Raw genomic sequence first — 19340 nt, 5'->3', positions numbered from 1 at the left:
AGGCTGTAGCCATGGACATGCTATGTGCTCTGATGGTGAATTTGGGCTGACCCAATGCAAAGATCCTGAGGATCCATGTGGATCCATGTTTTGTAACCACGTTTTTGCACCATTGCAGCCCCAGGCAACAGTGGGTGCGTGATTTTTGGGGGGCAGGCTGTAGCCATGGACATGCTATGTGCTCTGATGGTGAATTTGGGCTGACCCAATGCAAAGATCCTGAGGATCCATGTGGATCCATGTTTTGTAACCACGTTTTTGCACCATTGCAGCCCCAGGCAACAGTGGGTGCGTGATTTTTGGGGGGCAGGCTGTAGCCATGGACATGCTATGTGCTCTGATGGTGAATTTGGGCTGACCCAATGCAAAGATCCTGAGGATCCATGTGGATCCATGCTTTTTAACCACATTTTTGCACCATTGCAGCCCCAGGCAACAGTGGGTGCGTGATTTTTGGAGGGCAGGCTGTAGCCATGGACATGCTATGTGATCTGATGGTGAATTTGGGCTGACCCAATGCAAAGATCCTGAGGATCCATGTGGATCCATGCTTTTTAACCACATTTTAAGTGGGGAGGGAAGGAAAAACACAGAAGGGACACGGAGCAGGAGAGGGGTGTGCAGAGAAGCAGCTGGCTAAGAATGCAGGAGAGGGGTATAACAGGAGGAGGGAGGAAAGGAAGGCAAAAGTTTTCCCTCACCTACCCACCCAAGTCAGCCAGCTCGCGGGCTCTCTCTCGCTCTCTCTCTCTCCCTCCTGCACGGAGCACAGAGACACACTCTGCTTTCCCTCTGCCTGGAGGGGAGGGGCTTTCCCTGCTCTTTGTTCCGTTTGAGCAAACACAGCAAGGAAACAGAGCAGGGTGGGCAGTAAGACCCTGAGGCAGAATGCCGGAAAAATACGGTAATAATTTTCTTAAATTATTGGGGGGGCAGAGCGAATTTTTGAGGGGGCTCGGCCCCCCTCAGGCCCCATGGAGTCGGCGCCTATGGTGCTCTTGCACTCAGGTCCTGCATGCCGGCTTCCCACAGGCATCTGGTTGGGCAAATCCCAGCCCTAGGTGGAGATGTTGTGTGCTGATCCTAGGACCTTCTGTATGCAAATCATAGGCGCGCGCACACACACACACACACACACACACACACATATATATATATATATATATATATAGACGAAAAGGGGGACAGGTAAATTGTATGAGAAACTGATCCTCAGTGTTCTCTTATGCAACAGTCCTCACAGTTTCCTGAGAATAAGCCCCACTGAGCTCAATTGAGTTTACTGTACTTAGAAGGAAACGTATCTAGGTTCACACTGTTACTGAGTTTGTTACTGAGCGCAATCCTACGCATGTTTTCTCATAGGCAAGTCTATTCTGTTCAGAAACATCGCCCAAGGCTGGCCGCCTTAAAGGGATTAGTAACAGAAATGAAAACGCAGGCTGTATTCACACAGCTCCACCGGCTAAGGCGTAATTCAGAGCCGCCACCGCCACAGATAAAAGAAAATATAGCCTCTTCCCCTTCATAGGGCGCTTGCTGACGCCTCTAATCCCGAAACAGCAGTCGCAGAGACTGATTCCTCCCTATGGGCGTCGTTGGTGCCTCTAGTGACATGGCGGCTGCAAAGACCGGCAGGAAGCGTCTCAGTTCCGTGTAGTGCTACGACCGTAAGGGCGCCGCTAACTATGCGGTTTCTGGTTGGCTATGCCTTGCGTCCAATGAGAAACCCGGTTGTTGGAGAGTACTGGGAAGAACCCCGCGCCGTAGGCTCCTCCCTTTCCTTTTTGCTATCGCCGTCGTAGAGAGCGCACGTCCAGAGGCCCGAAGTGAGTAGGCTTGGGGGCTTCTTTTACTCCGCGCCCCCTTTTTTTGTAATGGATGCCTCCAGAACGCGCTTAGATTCCATCTCCACCGCCTGCTGTTGCGCGGGTTTATAAGCTGGGCAGTTTGTAGGCGATACCATGTGGGCCAGGGTGGAGGGGGTGACATGGCGGCCATGTGCTTCCTGATCCAGGTTAGGGAAGGCCCGGCTGGGAAGGAGAGGAGCCTGTGATCGTGGTGGTCTATGACGAAAGGATGCGGAGGGCATATCATACCCTAGAAACGGCGAAGGCGAAGGGAGTGCTTTAGAAGCCTCCCGGGCAAAAAGGGCGAGTGGAGGTGGTGGGGAGCAGCCCCCCCATCCCGATTTAAAATAAAAATTCAGAGATTGCAACAAGTCGGTGAAGATGCTTTTTTGCCCTGGTAAGCGACCGTAGTGCATTAGGTTTTCCCATTTCCGGCTTGTTCTGGCCTTGGAAAGTTGAAACTTGAAATCTCAGCGGCATGGCGGCTTTGTCCAACGTGAATTTGGGAGTTGTGATGGTAGCACGTGTCTCCCGTGAAGGGGCTTATTTTTAGAAGGCCCTGAAGTGAAATCGTTATTTTTTTTATAGCCCCCCTTTCCGCCCAAGTTAAATATTTAATTTGCAGCTGAGAGAACATATTGTGTGTTGTAATGTAAGAAGAGGGTGCCTTATACCAAGTCAGGCTGTTTGTTCATCTGCCACAATATTGTCCAGTCGTGAATAGTGGTGGCACTGCAGTGTTTGGTAAAGAATAGCATTCACTACTAGATCCTTTTTAAAATAAAAGTAGTAATGTCAGGAATTGAACCTGGTGTTTTCTGCAGGCGAAGCATGTGCTCTAAATAGGAGTTACTTACTGGATGCCCCTAATATGGAATACATAAGGGTAGTTCTTAAGCATAGATTTTTCAAAAATTAAGAGGGCAGCTGTGCATACTCCCCTGGAACTTTATGTGGTATCATCCATTCTAAAACTCACTGGACTATCATATGTATTAAACACAAGAAAAATCATCTGCTGTTCAAATAAGTATTGGCCATTTTTTTTAAAAAAAAATTAATCCTGCCTTATTTTTTCTTTCCCAGAATGCGCTACGTTGCAGCTTACCTTCTTGCTGTCCTTGGGGGCAATGAGACCCCAAGCTCAAAAGACTTAAAGAAAATTCTTGACAGTGTAGGCATTGAGACGGACGATGAACGTGTGAATAAGGTGAGTGACAGAATAAGTGAGTGACAGTGTAGCATAAATGTCATTCATTGAAAAGACTACACTGGACCACAAGCCCCTTATCACCCAAAGAGAGACTATGCAAAATGAAGGCTTGAAGAATGTTGTTATTGGTTCCTATTTCACAAGTATTCTCTGGATATTCCCTGTGCACCTCTCAGCTGCTTTGGGGCTAACTTTCAGTGTCCAGAATGAATTGGAGTAGCTCTAATATTATACTGCATATCCTGTACTAATGAGACTTCCATTTGTATACTGAAGATCACAGGGTGGTTTATAGTATTAAAATAAATGAGATCACAAAATACATAGAAAACAAACCAATAACCCCCCTCTCCCACAAACATATTTCAAACACCATAGATTGTGTAAGCAGCCAAAGGCTTGGTTATAGAAGGCTTCTTCTGAGCTAGATCTACAGTTCAGTGTTGCATCTTTCTTTGGCTTCTGGACTTAATGCCAACAGCAAGGAAGAGCAGATTGCAAGCTGCCATAGCTCAGTTCTGTGTGTGCTATATCTGTCTTTTCTAGTATTAAGATTGGGACAGCTGGCAGTCATGCAGAATTTGTACAGCATAAAAAGTGCAAATTAAAGTTTTCTATCTTGAACTTTACTATGGTAAACAACCTAAACGAGCTAAGCAGCAATGAAAAAACAGCTTTGCTTAATGAAAGGCTATCACTTTTTTAGACAGAAGGTTAATTTTTAAAAGTCCCAACGTTTTGGCTTGGTAGTTTTTCAGCCATTATTAGTAGTTTCTACCAACCTTCCCTGGTTTCAATCACTCCATTATAGACTTTGAAGAAGTAAAGATGCTTCTGCCTTCTCAAAAGCCCAGCAAGCATAATGGGAAACTGATGATTTCCCTCACCCAAGGAAATATGGGGCTTGTATAAAAACAATTCAGTTATTTGAGTTCTTGACTCAAATGAGATTCCAGATGAACATCATGCTGTGCTTGGTAAGAGGTTATTTTATTCCCACTTGGATAGCTAATCTGCTTGACTGTAGCTAACCAAAAGTGCCCTGGGGATCACTATATTTTTTGTGCAAAGCTGCAATAACGCATCTGAGAAGATGGTAATCTCTTTCTGAGTTCAGTGTGGCACAGTGCAGTTTCCCCAGGGCAGCTCTAGGCAAGACCAATTGCATTTTTTAAAAAGTGTTTTGAGTTGCTTCAGTTTCGCAGTATTTTGGCCACAGTTGGTAGTTCTTTAGTTCCCTGCACTTAGAACCTTTTTTAGGTAACACTTTTCAACTTGCTACCCACAGGTCATTAGTGAGCTGAATGGGAAAAACATTGAAGATGTCATCTCCCAAGGTGAGTTTAAAATGGAGTCAGGTTTGAAAGGGACCATGAGTCCCTCTTTGGCACTGAAGGTGTTGGGGCTGAGTGGTCACTAGTTCAGAGGTATTTAACTATTTTGCTTACAGCAGAGAGGGAGTGAAATTACTACAGCAACACATGATTCAATCTTGAAATAGTCAAGTGGCCAAACTTTAATACTGTAATTACTCAGCATAGCAAATGGCAATCCAGAGTGTAATCAATAAAGTATGTGTGGCATTAATGGAATATGCTTGGAAATGTAATGGGTCCATCCTAATTCCTACAGGCTCATGCTGGTGCCTGCTGGGTTTCGCTGGTGGACCACATTAATTTGGGGAAACCCTCATAAAAACAGGCACTTGTTGCCTGTTTGTATAGAGGATGTTCTCAACAAATCGCTGTTTAAAAAGCAGCATTGCCTTCTGGGGGGGGATCTTGCTGGTTGAATGGGTCTCTAAAAAGAATAACAATTTCTGTCTTGCCAGTTTGCTCTATTAAAAGTCTTCTGCTGCCATCTTGCTCCCTGTCAACCATGCCTCCTTCTGTGATAAAATAATGAAGCTATTTGTCCTAGTCCCAACTTCATACCCCTCTTCCATCTCCCTCAAGCTATCTTGCTTGGTGAGATGACCACCCTACTAGCATCTCCCCGCATTTCCTTAATCCTGTCTGCCCCTCACCTCCTGGTCTTCTCCTTACACCTTAGCACCAATACTTGGAATATATGGGTTGCATTTCAGGTATATATCAACATCCTCCTTCTTTACTGGCCAACTTTTTTCTGCCCTCTGGCTCTGGACTTTTGGAACATGCTGTGTATTTCCTAGTGTCTCATGTTTCTCTATTGCAATTTCTCTTTCCCTGTACAATCTCTCTGATATTGCTGATTGTGCCCTTTCCCACACCTTAGGTAGAACTCTTGTTATAGGCTGGTTCTTTTCCATCCTGTTGTGTGCCTTCTGGACATACTGAAAATCTTCATGGCTTGTTCATTGGTCCCATGCTACTCATCATTTGCACACTTGGACAACTGTTTTTTGTAAATTCAGCAGTAGCAGTATGACTTTTGCGCTGTCTTTCCATAGTAATCCATGCTCAAGGCAGCTCATAACACCAAAACATTTTACATGACTCACTAACAGTTACAAGCTATGGCAAAATTTAAGCAGCCGTATGCTCAGTGAACTAATGAAAACATCTCATGGTGGACAAATATACAATGATAATAAATCCAACAGTAATATATGTATATTTTTGCTGGTAATCAAGTTGTGTATGTGTGTATATATACATCATACACCCCCCCTTGGATCACCAACAAAAAATAATGCATATCCAAAACTAAATTTTGCCCCAGCAACAACAGTACCCCACCCTGATGATTCCTGGGGAGCATGTCAAAGGTCTTCTTGTGCTCTTTGTAGCATCCACCTTGTAGACCAGCGGTGAAGCCTTGGCTTTATTTTGGATTGTTCCCTAACACCCCCCCCCATTGTTAAGTCATGTCAATCAACATTGTAAAACGTTCTGGTTTGGTCATCTCCCAACCTAATTATTGTAGGCTTCTATGTTGTTTCCCCTTGTCATTCTGCCCTCCACTCCACATAGAACTCTATGCCACCCATTGAACTCCTTGAATGCCGGCACAGTGGCATTGCCTCTCTTCCTGTGAAGCCCTTCTGAACCCCCCATCCTTGTGTGGTCACACATGCCTCCTTTTTGTTTCCACTGGCAAAATGTTGGAACCTCCTTTCAGGAGGGACTTGCATCTTAGGCTGTTAGGTGCCATGTAAATTGTTGGTGCTGAATACATAGTCATAGTAACTACAGTGATATGGCTGATCCTGTTACTATAACAGTTATATCCTTGATTATCTGATAATGTTGATGTGTCTAGATGCCTGCAGGAAAACTGGTACAGCAAACTATAGGACTTGTTAATGCTTATATGAGGCCCTTTGTATTTGTTCTAAATAAAGGGTTTTTTTGTACACTTAAATTACTTCTTCGCTCTGCAGTTACACATACCCTTTTCTGAGAATATGCTGAATGGTTATAAAATGTGTTTACTGTTCTGGCTCCAGGAATACCATGCAATTGTTTAGATTTATATTCCTAGAAACAAAGAGCAGGCATTTCCCCCACTGACGTGCTTGTTCTCACAAGGGAAATAGTATATTGCCAACTTCCCTGGAACTGTTGGCATTAATTGGTAGCTAGTCTTTAAATCTCTAGGGTCCATTCATCATGTAACTTCTGTAGTTGCACAGTGTACTCCTTACCACAGTTCTAAGTTTGGCTTCATGCTGCTAATGGGAACAAAAGGTTCCCACTGGTTGCATGGGAGAAGGGCATTGAAGGACCAGTTGGCCTGGTTTATATGCAGAAACTAGGCTGATAGAATATTAAGACTTCCTTTTTTGGCACCTGGTGTGAGTTTGGTGGTCAACTGAAGTTGATCACTGGTATTGTGTCAATAGCCTCTGATGTCTGATGTATTGAGGGCCAACAACCTGTGACAAAACTGGTCTTCTAAAGTGCTAGGCAAAAGTTCATCCTTCTGTTACTCCCTTTATCAGAAATGGACTGGGGCAGGAAGGGGGGAAAGGGTTGGGCAGTAGGGAACACTGCAGAACTGGGGGGTTGTCCTCAGGTTTCTCTCTTGTTGGCTTCATATACAGTTCTTCATTTTCTTTGTTAATGTCCCCCAGGTAACAGCAAGCTTGCCAGCATGCCAGTTGGTGGGGCTGTAGCAGTTTCTGCTGGAGGTTCTGCTGCTCCTGCTGCAGGTGCTGCACCAGCAGCTGGTAAGTATAATGGATCATGAAAAGGAAGGTTGGGTGGGCAGGCAGGCAGGCTTCAAGTGGGAGAAGACTACTAGAGAGAAATCCAAAAACTTGGTAATTTCACGTTGAGTAGCCACAGTACATGAGATTAACTGAACAACTCATATGATATGACTTGGTTGCATTTGGAAACATTGCCCAATTCAACATTTAAAAAATGTCTTGGCAATAGCTCTTCCAGTTGTAAGGAAAACATTATTGCAAGGTAATGTTCTAGCTCAGACCTCAGATACATTCTCTTCAGCTATGATACTCTGATTTGGTATGGATGCTGAGACCCAGCCAATCTTCTCTGCTTTCTTTTTACCTTCCTTTCTGCTTATTTGCAGTAGGTAATGTTGGCATATTGTAACATGGGGTTACTAAGTGCAGTGAGACATCATATGGCCTACATGAGTGCTGAACCTAATACAACTTGTTGATGAGCAGTGTCTGCCTTCAGCTATTTGCATCATGACTTTCTTTGGCTTTTCTTACAACTCCAGATTGGTTGACCCTCACACCTCATCTTTAAGGCAGCTGCAGTTGTAGTGGTGATGGGGACATGTGATGTTCTGGGTGTTTCCTGAGCTACAGCTTGCATCACCCCTTGCCATTGACCATGCTGGAGGGAGTTGAACAATGTCTGAGGGCCATTCCCCACCACTAGTATATAGAATTAGCCTATAAAAATGCTGTTTTGAGAGTTGTCTGCTAAACTGTCCATATCTACTTGTCTTTTCAGCGGAGGAGAAGAAAGAAGAAAAGAAAGAAGAGTCTGAAGAATCTGATGATGATATGGGATTTGGGCTGTTCGATTAAACTTTTGTTGAGGGCTAATCTATAATAAAATTTGGTTAAAATATTGTTTTGTTGTGGCGTACTTGATAAGCTTCCTTGCTTTCTGCATGTACAGTGTTCTGAATCATTTGGTAATTCTTTAGAAGTAGCATCTTGTGATAAAGTTACAACTCTTGTTATTGTTTTGTGAATTACAGATTTTCTAGAGTGGTTCAAAGCTGTTTGGTGAAAATCTGGACACAATAGTTGAATAATTATTATTTTTTGCAAGAACTCAAAAAAAGGGGGGTTGCTGTTTTTTAGGGAAATCGGCAAAAAACCAACACTTCCAATATGGGATGCCATATGTCCAGGTTTTCCTATACATTTTAACAGCTTACGGAAAATTCCGCCTAGACACCATTTTCAACAAACTAATCCCAGCTATGTCCAGGGATTTCCGGATATATGATAGACCTATTTAAATACATTTAGAATACAGGGCAGCTGAAATCCTCCAGCAGGTTTTCAACCCCTGCTTTAAAGAGTGATGGCCATGGCAGAAAAATCAGTCCATACACACGCATTGCATACACTCAATATACTGGCCCTTGCCTCCCAAATATGAAGTAGAAAAGTGATGGCCGAACCAAAGTGGCATAACCTCATAAATTGATGAAAAATTCTAATTTGAACCTAGATTGGTGCCGTTTGGTATCTTGTGCGTTTTGTGGCCTTCATGAAGCAAAATAATTGCACTACAGTTCTTCAAGTGACAGGGAGTGTAAAGTGAGCTAAGAGTTGGAAGGGACCCTGGGGATCATCTGGTCCAGCCCCTGCAATGCAGGAATATGCACCTGTCCCTTATGGGAATTAACATGCAACCTTGGTGTTCTCAGCACCACACTTGTGTCCAGTACCTTGGAATACAGATGTAGCTGACTTGGTCCACTCACCTAAGATAGGGTATTTTTTAATAATTTTTTTTCTTGAAGACTGTTAGGAAACTTTTGAAAGTAGCATCCAGTAACACAACATACATAACTTCTTTGATACATAGGTATTGCACCATGTTACAAGAGATTATATAAAATACAGCAATTATGTAAACAACTAGATACTTTTTCCTCAGAGTGCATATGCTTGTAAAAATGCAATGCACTGCATAAAAGGAAACTGCTGCCATAGAGTTCTAAATATTGGCACAGAAACAAAAACAGCTATAATAAGTGCCTTGGGCAAAGTGCAAAGGCAACCCTATAATGGACTATGGACTTCTTAGCTAGTAAAAGCTGGCTGGTTCCTAATTCCAGTGAAGTTGGGATATTTTTGTATCATGTTTTTAAAAGGATGGGGAAATTCTGTGACCAAACTATAATGTTTTCATAAGCAGGCAGCAAGCAAAGCATAGTTGTTTACAGCAGCAGGATCTTACTGAATAGGAGAGATCTATTATGAGCTCCACTCACAGTGCCAGATATTCAGCCTATGAACAGGCATGTGACTTAAGGAATAATATACTGTAAATGAAAATATGGTTTAGAGAACACTGGTGTGGCTTCTGACTGTGAAAGAGCTGAGTTTGGGAGAAATGCACACACACCATTATTGTTTGTCCACCTCTGTTTCTGTAGACTATTATCATAAAGGATTTCTAATCACATTCCCTGCCCCTCCTCTAGAGTCCAATGCCATTTATAAATAGACAGAAAAATATGTAGACAGAACAATATGTAAAATAATAACTTCAGCAGTGTTATTAAAACAAAAGTGTATTTCAGAGGATCAGAGTTGAATTCCAGAGATTCACCAGAGGCTCCAGGTAAAGTACACCTTTAATCTTTGGCTTGCTATTGATTACATTTCAGTTCTACAAGGTACCATTTCTCATATACGCTTACATAAGATAGACCACTGCAACCACACACAACACAACCCACCTGCCATATCTAGTTACCTTCACTAGTCCAAGCCTTTGTTGAAAGTATTCCAGCTGGCCTAGGTATAAGTTTCATAAATTTTCTGCTTCCACTTTCTAACTTATAGTTTGACTGAAAACAAAGGGGTGGTGAAAGTAAATGGAAAGATGCTAAAACCCTATGAAGTGATCTTGGGTAGTAGGCATCTATAGGACCTTCAGGATTTTTGACAAATAATTGATACCTTTCATAATCACTGGAGAATTAGTACGTGGCCTCCAGTATACTGGACTACAACTCCCATCATTGTATTTTAATTGTATTTTAATTTTGTTTTTAAGTTGTAATCATTCAACTTGTTTTTATTATTGCTTGTAAGCCGCCCTGAGCCCGGCTTTGGCTGGGGAGGGCGGGGTATAAATAAAAAATATTATCATTATTATTATTATCATCTGTGATGGTTTCATCTGCTAAATTTCAACTTGGAGTGCAACTTAAAAGGCATGTCTGCATTGCCTCCCTAACACTCATTGGTGGGACAAACAGGATTGCTGAGGAATTATTTTAATTATTTCCTCCATTCCATTTCATGCTAGCATACAAGGAAAGGTAACAGCTTGTAATTAATACATCATGTACTGATGTTGCTTAATAGCAAATGTCTCTTTAAAAGATCCCAATTAGTATAGATTGCCCAGTTAAATTATCCTTTGATAACTTACCAAATGAATTGCAGTGTTCATGCTGATAATTAACAGTACTAATCTGGTGTGTGAGATCACAGTGGCTTTCAGTATTCTCATTTTGGTTGTAGACTTGCCAAAGATGAAGCCTAAGCGCCAGTTTCCTTCTCATTTTAGTTGATGTAGATTAAGTAGGCATTGATTTTATTTTCATTTTAATATCACAGGCCAAACTGATGTGCCATGATTGGATCCACTGTAGGGGGGAAGATGCAAAATGGATCAGGGTATCACGGTGTGGGGTGTGGGTGGTTATTTCTTACTTTCGAAAACATTCTTCCCACCCCTTGCTGCTAAGTGATGCAAATTTTCTGTGTAGAAAAATAATATCCCAGCCCCCAGACCAGTGTCTCAAAACAGAGCAGCCTGGAGAACATGGGAACTGGCTGTTCTCACTTTACATTAGTCCCTGAGGCCCCAATTTTAAAAAGAAATGGTTAACATCCGAATGCCTACTTTTGAAACACAGGCAGCATGACAAGCAAACAGTAAAGAAAAACAATGGGATCTCTCTAGGTAGCTTGCTACTATTTGGACAGAACCGCTAACCCAGACCATTTCTGTCTAGTCTCTCTGTTCCAACAGATACCCTGAGCTGGTTCGCATATAATACTAAGCCAAACCATGGCCAAGCATGAATGAGTGAGTGAGGGGGTCACAGTCACCCTTCATTCTAGCAATGCTGCAAATGGATATGACAACAAGTCTCATTACACTTGACCACTGGCTATAATGGCTGGTGAGAGTTGTAATCCAAGAACATTTGGAGGGTCACATGTTCCCCATCCCTGGTTTAAAAACCAAGAGATTTGTTGTGGCATACATTCTTATGAAACCAAGCCTGCTTTGCCACTTCATGCATCTGATTAAGTGGACTCTTAACCCCCCAAAGGATATGCTAAAATAAATCTGTTCGTTACCAAGGTGCTAATTACAAGGCATTTTTCTTGCCAGCTTTTTCTTTTTTCTTTTGCTGCAACAGACAAGCTGAGCAATCTTGTCATAGCTGTCAACCTTCCTTTTTTTGCTGGAAATTCCCTTATTCCAGCTCCATTTCCCCCTGCTTCCCGCTGCTATCCCAGATTGTTAGATATCCCGTACACTGTTCCCGGGACAGGTGAGGCTGCTAATCCCTTATTTTCGAGGCTGCTGATCCCTTATTTTCAAATCTGAAAGTTGACAGCTATGAATCTTGTACATGTTTACTAGTCTTAGGCCCACTGTATTTTATTACACTTTTTAGTAAGTCTCACAAGCTGGAGGAAGGTAGTGGTGCAGTCGGGCAATTTTAGACACTGGACGTACTGGTTTGATAGCTCTCCCATTTATTACTTCACCTCTTTGCAAATGCTACAGCATTTGGGGGACCCTCCTATTTATCCTGCTGAGGAGGGGCCCCTAGCCTTGTCCTGAGAGCACCACCGGAAGATGGAAGACTTTACTTCTCCCCAAAACCCCTTCCATAGCTGTCAACGTTTCCTTTTTTAAAAGGGAAATTCCCTTATTCCGAATAGGATTCCTCGCAAGAAAAGGGAAAAGTTGACAGCTATGCTTAACACCCCAATCTCAGGTACGTTTATTTGGGACTCAGCTCCGTGGGGCTCTTTCTCAAGAAAACAAACGCAAGGAGACCACCCTCTTCTGAGCCTCGCCCTTCAAATCCCCGACCCCCAGCCTGGCAAACACAGCAGCCTTCCCTCTGCGCACCACATACGTACCCTTTAACCTCCAGTGTGTACACGCGCCCGCGCGTCACCATAACACGCCTGAGGCAACCGCAATGCGCGAGACCTTCAAACTTGGCTTCCTGGGAAAGCCAGGAGCTCTCCCAAAACAAGCATATCTGGGTCGAAAGCTACAGCAGCGGAGCTTGCGAAGAGGGCGCCCCCAGATGCGCGCTCCGGGCGCCCCCGCGATTGGATGCCGCCTCGGAACGCCCTCGAGCTTTCTGGGAAATACTCCCCAGCGGCGGGTTGCTGGAGCCGGTTGCCGAAGTCCGCCCACCCCCCGGTCCCAGGTTGGTGCGCGCCCGTCCCCCGAAGGCTTTCGGCGCCCTCCGACTCCACCTTCCGAGGGGGCGTGGAGCGTGTCGCCACCGCCTCTGCGCAGCAGCCATTAGCCGCTCGCTGGCGTCGTGGGATTGTGACCAAGCGGGGCTCCTCCCCGCTGCTGGCGCGCACCCGATATAACGCTTCCCTCCCGGCCGTCGGCGCTCAGGTGGAGTTTGCTGCGACTAGAGAGAAGGCGGAAGAAGCGAGTGGCAGCGCGGAGATCACCGGGAGAAACCCCTTCCTGCACGCCAGGCGCTGAGAAGGAGCCAGGCAGGACAAGCCACAGACGCTGCCCAGCAGTGCCCAGCCCTGCGCCGGGAGAGCTCGCTCCGTGTCCCTCTTCCTCCGTGGTTGCCCCCCTGCCTCGCCCCGCATCCGTGAGGGCGTGCGAGGAAGAGGAGGTGGTTGTGAGGCGATGTACCCGCTGGGCTCCACCTGGAATATCTCCTTCGCGGGCTGCGGGTTCTTGGGGGTGTACCACATCGGGGTCGCCAGCTGCCTCCAAGAGCACGCGCCTTTCTTGGTGGCGAATGCCAAGAACATTTATGGCGCCTCGGCCGGAGCCCTAACGGCTACAGCCCTGGTCACTGGAGCCTGCCTAGGTAAGGAGCCTGCCTGTGTCATCCGGTGCCTTTGCGTTCCCCTTCTGCGCGGTGGGTGGAAAGCAAAAACAGACTACTGGGAGAGGGGCGCCTTCCTGTCAGTCCTGCCGCTTTCCCTTTCCTTCTGAAGGAAGAATCCAGATGACAACACACTAATGGGTGGGTGTGCTTTTTTCAGCGGTGACACACGCAGAGACGGGGCGGGGGGACAAACACATACCGCTTATTTGACCCGCAGAACGGATGACTCTCACCTTTTCTGGTTCACGTGAACCTGCCTCATGCTGAGTCAGACCTTAGTACTGCATGCAAAACATAGCTCTTTTGCTGAAGCATGCCCTTTTCTCTTCCTTGTTATTAATATGTCACTTGGGTGTGGGTAGGTAGAGGCTTGGATTCTGTTTAAAAGGTTTGCATACTTCTGCTCTTCTGTGGAGATCTCAGGGTTGTTTACAAAAACAATATAAAACTGAAATAATGTTTTTTAGGTGTTGACTGTTTTTATTTTAAAATGTAATAAAATAAAGCACTGCGGGAAAAAATAATTGTCTTTACCTCGTACCTAAAAGACAACAATGTTGGCACCGGCAAGGCATCTGGGGAGGAAATTCCACGAAGGAGATACTACCTCTGAGAAGGGTATTGCTCCCTGGTTTTCACCTGCCTTACTTTACTTGGATGGTGTGGGGCCCTGGAAAGATGATCTCAAGGCACAGAGAAGTTGATATAGGAGCGGGTGTTTCTTCAGGTACCTGAGCCCTAATTTATGTAGTGCTTCAAAATGGACTGGAAGCCATGGAAGTTATTTCAATGCTGGGAAGTTAAGTTTCTACCAAGCAGACTGAGGCAATAGCTAAGTACCTGTTTTTGAACTAACCAAAGGTTCTGAATTGTCTTCAAAGCAGCATGTACAATGCAACACAGTACTCAACCCGTGTGTGTGTGTGTGTGTGTGTGTGTGTGTACAGGGTGAGTCCTTTAAAAGAGGCCCCATGGATACGGAGTACACATGTTCCACAGAGCCTCTTTTAAAAGACTCACCCTGTGTATATATATTGTTATGAATCTATGGATGCAAGACACCCTACCTTCTTGGAACCAATTGTTGTTGGCATCTGTCTGTCTTGAAAGACAATGGAGTGTGCATTTGGGGGTGAAGTCAGACGGGCTACCTTCTCAGGCAGATGAGTCCCACCTGCCCCACAATTCCCTCTACAGCAGGGGTCAGCAACCTAAGGCCCACGGGCCGGAAGCAGCCCACAGAGGTCGTTTGACCAGCCTGCAAGCTGCCCTCGAACCGAGCTGCCTCTTGTGGACTGTGCTAAACCGGCTCAGGGACTTGCTTCCACGGCGCCGAAAATCGCATCCGCACAGACGCAGATGCCGAATATCAGCAAAAACATATTCTCATAGTAGCATCTCAAAATCATTGAGATTCCCTATATTCCCTAAATATTCATTCATAGTCTTTGGGCTTCATGGATTCAGACCTATGCTTTCTACCATAACTTATAAGTGGTGTTGTTTTGTTAATCTTGATTTATTATTTGCTTATCTCTCCGGGAACCTGGAACACAATAAAGCTGCATGTCCTCTAAATTAGATCATCTGTTTGTTTTCAAGCCCTATGTATGCACACTATCTGAAAGGGAGTGTGGTGTGCATTAGGGGGCACTAACTGTCCTTTAAAAGGATAGTTAGTATTTGTTTTTACCTTCAAAATTGTCTCTCGTGGAATTCTCATAAAGGTTTCTTATAAAGTGGCTTTTAAAAAAAGGTTTATAAGGCTGCAATACTGTGCTGTGACTTAATTCTGAGTAAATATACTTAGAATTGGGCAGCAAGAATACTCCTTGAAACATGAGCTTAGTCTATGCTGGACTGAAGGAAACAAGATGTGAGTTGCCACCTGCCAGATCTGGACTAGGTGACTCCAAGGTCCATTCCAACCCTAAAATTATGTGATTATTTCCTTCTCGGTTGCAGGGATTTTGTGTCCTTAAGACCCCAAGAGATAGAAATCCAGCAGATAAAACAGAGCCTTTGTTTGTTGGGAAAACCTTTCATTGCTAATTTTTTATTTGACCTGCAGCAACTGATGGCCCAAAGGCTATGCCAGCGAAAGAAGGCAGGGGGTGGGTCCGTTCATTTGCTGGCTCTGCATGCAGCCCTGAGTAGTGAATGCACCAGTACTGTACTTTTCTTGGGGCTTATTCCTCTGGTATGACAGGATATTCTCATTATTCTGCATGTAGGGGCAACACACAGCTTTGTCGCAGAGCACTTGCTTTGCAAATAGAAATTTCCTGATTCAGTCTCTGCTCTGGCACTGCCTGTTAAACAGGGGACTTGACTAGCTGGTGATAAGGAAATACCCTTTCTTGCCTTAGACTTCAAAGAACTACTGTACTGCTTATCATAGTAGCCAGTGCTGAACTAGTTAGACTAGTGGTCTTGCTTGTTATATAAGGTAGCTTTCTGTATGCCCAAACTGAGAGCTGGTGCTAAGCAAGCACAGGGCTGAGCTTTTGCCAGTGGCATCGCGGGGGGGGCGGCGGTGTGCCCCAGGTGCCATGTTTGGGTTGGTGACAAGAAGGCACCCCATGGGGTGCTTGCACCACCGCAGCTGCATGTGGAGGATCCTCCGTTCACAGCTGCAGCCGCAAGCGGAGGATCCCGCTACTGTCCATATGTCGTTCAAGCGGTGCTGGTCGCAAACCGCTATGTACAACGCATGTCCGTTGTCACGCGCATGCACTCTACCTATGCGCCCTATGTAGCAACACCATGCATGCATCATATGTAGTGGCGCAACGCGTGCACAGCCGGCGGTTTGCCCCGCCACAGGTTAGCCTTCGTTTGCCCCTGGCTTTTGCCAAGACTAATTCCTAACTATAGAATAGCTAGGGAGTTCCCTGGTTTCAGCTTTCCCCGCCCCGTTGCATAGTTACTTCTGATTACTTTCTTTTAGGCCATTCCTGCTAGTGGGTAGGGGTCTATTTGGGAAGAAGTAGGAAAGCATAATACGTGTTCAGTGCAAGTGGCAATGAAATGACATAACCTTTCATACATCATGTAAATGTTTACCATGAGTGCGCACTTGCCAATGAGCAGCAGCCAATCCCAGCTCTTGGATGAGTCTTTCCTACATGTTTTACACAAGCAGTACTGTACATGCAAATTTGCTGCTCATAGCCATCTATTCCTTTTGCTGTCCATTCACCAATATAAATACCTATAAGCTTTAAAACGTGGGTGGCTTGTGGCCACATTAATTGTGTCACTTTATCATCAGTAAGAACAGTGTTCAAGTGGCCACTTATTTTAATCTTGCTCGTAATCTTACTGGTAAGCAAAATTAGGCAAACCATTCTGTCATGGAGATTGCACCTTGTGCTGTAATTGCTGGTGATAATGAACATACTTTTGTACTTTGTTTTGTGATTAGTCATTTGAAACATTCCCTTTCAATTCCATTGGTAATTTAATCAGCTTTGGTGAACAAGAACAGTGTAGAGAAAGTTTTCAACCATTTTTTAGAATGCTTAAAAAAAAGATGTGTTTGCTGCCATGGGCTCCTTCGGGAAGAAGGGCAGGATGTAAATTGTAGTCTTACAGCTTTTGCCATTCTGGGGCCCTCCAGATGTTCTGAACTAGAACTTCCATCACTGCAGAGCACAGAGTTGTCCAAAATGCCTGGAGAGCACCTGGATGGTGCAGGGTGTTTTACACACAAGTGCACACTGGTAATCTAATCTTCATTTACTCATTGCCCACCTACACTAGGAGCAATATATGTACATTCATCCCATGGATTCTGGATCAAAGACTTCTTTAAAAAGCAAATGGCAGCTGAAACAGCCCAGTGAGATATAAAATGTAGATATGAACTTTGTAGAGGTAGAAGCGACAGGAACCCAGGCTTGTTTTGTTAATTAAAAATTCCTTTACAAAGTGAGTGATACTAATGAGCATCTAGAAACTTCCAGGTGTAAACTTATTAAGATGCACCCCATGGAGTAACCAGACTTACTGGTTATGGGATATATAGTCTTGAAATGCATTTAAAGTGACGTTACATGCCCCTGAGCTCCAGTTGAACTGGAGTCACTCCCAATGAGAAAACTTAATATGTATGCATATTGTGTATGCATACAGTATCTGTTTTAATTGTGGCTCAGGAAAGGAAATCCATAATTAAGATTGCACAAATTTCTGTTAAAACAGACACAAACAAATTTAAAGCCTCTGCTGTTCACTTTGTATTGCTATGTTATTTATTCAGTAAGGTGTACTATATCCCTGAATACAAAGTCGATGGGAGATAAAGCCTCTGAGTCAAGTAGTTTAGTGTCTAACCCTTTCCTTCCACGTTATTATTAGAATTTTAACATGCAGGCACATTAACACAATGGAGTTGTTCTTAGAACCAACTGGGAAATAATATAGGCATCATTTGGGAATCTCTTTTCCCCATCCAACAAAGTTGATCTTGGTTGCAGGAGGGGAGTGTCATGGTCAATGCAGAAATAGCATGGGAAGAGGGTTAAACACCCCTTGCGCCTCTGCCAATCAAAACTGGAGCTTTAAATCTGTTGTGGCTTTTTGTCTATCACCTTATTGTTGGCTTGGAATTAGAAGACTTGTACACACCCGTGTTGACAGCTGCCAAAGTCCTCTGTGCTCTTGCTGGGAAGCTGGCAACACATTTGCAGCAGTACCAGTGATACACTGATGAGTCAGAAGAATCCCTGTTGTGATGGATCGTATGTACCAGTATAGCTCAAGTATCTCCAAAGAAAATGCAAGTAACTGTGTTAGCTACTGCCAGAAAATGGTCATCAACAAGAAGTTATTTGAGGGAATCTTACTAGCCTTCTGAAGCATCACTAATCTTTGGCACAATCAGCAAAACCATTAAAGCATGCGAGGACATTCTCAGTAGTGAGGATTCATGCACACACATCCTCTACACTCTGCAGTCAAGAATTGCATATTTTGTGTGATAAAGATGTTTGACATTCCAGAGAGGTTTGCTTAGGATGATATAAGAAGGGTTTTATTAGTGTCTTCCTTAAGACCTTTGGTTCCAGCCTTGATCCAGGACTCAGTGTTGGCTACTCTGTGATCAGGTCTATGTCATCGGGTGATAAAGAAGCAAGTTTCCATGTGACTACAGGGAAAAGAATATGGCTTGACAGGAGACCCTCCTGTAAGGGTAGTGTTAGACATGCTTTTTGATCTGGTCTTCTGAGGCTACTCAGTAACTGTTCCCTTCATAAGAGGATATTTTTGGCACCTTTGAGCCCTCAAAGACATGTGGTGCAGTCCTAAGTGTGTTTATTTAGAAGTAATTCTAGTTGGGTTCACTAAGGTCTGTTCCCTAGCATGAGTGCAAGGGACTAAATCCTTAATTAAGGGTCTATGTTTGTATAGAATGTAACTTCTAATGTGCCCTGTTGTATATGAGCAGACCATATAGTTCAGTCTTGTATAAGATCAGTTTCATTTGCAAGCAATGTGTGTTAACTCTGCTTGAGTTTTAGAAATAGTGACAAATGGAGATGAGAGAGCAATAAACTTGTAGTAAAGTACTAAGACAAGGATGGGCAACCTGTCGCCCTCCAGATGTTGCTCTACTACCAATTCCCATCATCTCTTACCATTGGCTAGGCTGATACGACTCCAACAGTGTCTTGATATTGCTCATCTGTGCACTACTAAGATATCAAGGAGTCCTATGCTTTTGCACTGTGAGCACTGTTCCTGTGTATTTGTGGCTAGGAAGGAATCTTCCCTAGGTTATATTCTGATGGTTATTAAATGTCTAATTTAATTTTTTGTTATCTCCTGTAGCATATAATAATTTGTTCCTTGGGGCATCTTCATGTGTTTGTCCCTAGACCTGTTCATTACTTTGCAGGAAGCATTGACATGGTGAATATTAATTTAGATATAAATGAATACAGCATATATATTGTCTTTCCAACAAAAATGGTCCCCAAGCTGTT

At 44.1% G+C, this 19340-nt stretch overlaps 2 protein-coding genes and 1 long non-coding RNA gene across 4 annotated transcripts in view; 2 read left to right on the top strand and 1 right to left on the bottom strand.

The window, feature by feature from the left end:
* The first annotated feature begins 1673 nt into the window (after window positions 1-1673).
* On the top strand, window positions 1674-8101 carry RPLP2 (ribosomal protein lateral stalk subunit P2). Its single transcript, XM_083698765.1, has 5 exons — window positions 1674-1829; window positions 2937-3060; window positions 4352-4400; window positions 7121-7216; window positions 7980-8101. Exons 2-5 carry the CDS (start codon window positions 2938-2940, stop codon window positions 8054-8056), a joined length of 345 nt encoding a protein of 114 aa, XP_083554891.1. The 5' UTR covers window positions 1674-1829; window position 2937; the 3' UTR covers window positions 8057-8101.
* A 1669-nt stretch (window positions 8102-9770) lies between these two features.
* LOC310825437 lies at window positions 9771-12486 on the bottom strand. Its single transcript, XR_014555314.1, has 2 exons — window positions 12395-12486; window positions 9771-10872 (listed from the first exon to the last, which is right to left on the bottom strand). It is a non-coding gene; the product is annotated as an uncharacterized lncRNA (long non-coding RNA).
* A 63-nt stretch (window positions 12487-12549) lies between these two features.
* PNPLA2 (patatin like domain 2, triacylglycerol lipase) overlaps window positions 12550-19340 on the top strand; it is a 40026-nt gene continuing 33235 nt past the window's right edge. The window contains exon 1 of one of the 2 annotated variants that reach the window (XM_083757140.1): window positions 12550-13329. In XM_083757140.1, the coding sequence (XP_083613266.1) occupies window positions 13143-13329 (187 nt within the window). In that variant the 5' untranslated portion in view covers window positions 12550-13142. The remainder of the gene's footprint in view (window positions 13330-19340) is intronic. The other variant, XM_083757141.1, reaches the window with a different exon arrangement.

This window comes from Podarcis gaigeae, assembly GCF_964106915.1.
Source record: "Podarcis gaigeae genome assembly, chromosome: 1".
NCBI classification, from domain to species: domain Eukaryota; kingdom Metazoa; phylum Chordata; class Lepidosauria; order Squamata; family Lacertidae; genus Podarcis; species Podarcis gaigeae.
This window is presented reverse-complemented; position numbering and strand designations above follow the sequence as displayed.

Bases quoted from the DNA above. Each gene is read 5' to 3' on its own strand.
- RPLP2 (XM_083698765.1), top strand. From the start codon at position 2,938: ATGCGCTACGTTGCAGCTTACCTTCTTGCTGTCCTTGGGGGCAATGAG. The intron at 3,061-4,351 runs GTGAGTGACAGA...TGCTACCCACAG, and splicing joins ACGATGAACGTGTGAATAAG to GTCATTAGTGAGCTGAATGG. The intron at 4,401-7,120 runs GTGAGTTTAAAA...AATGTCCCCCAG, and splicing joins TGAAGATGTCATCTCCCAAG to GTAACAGCAAGCTTGCCAGC.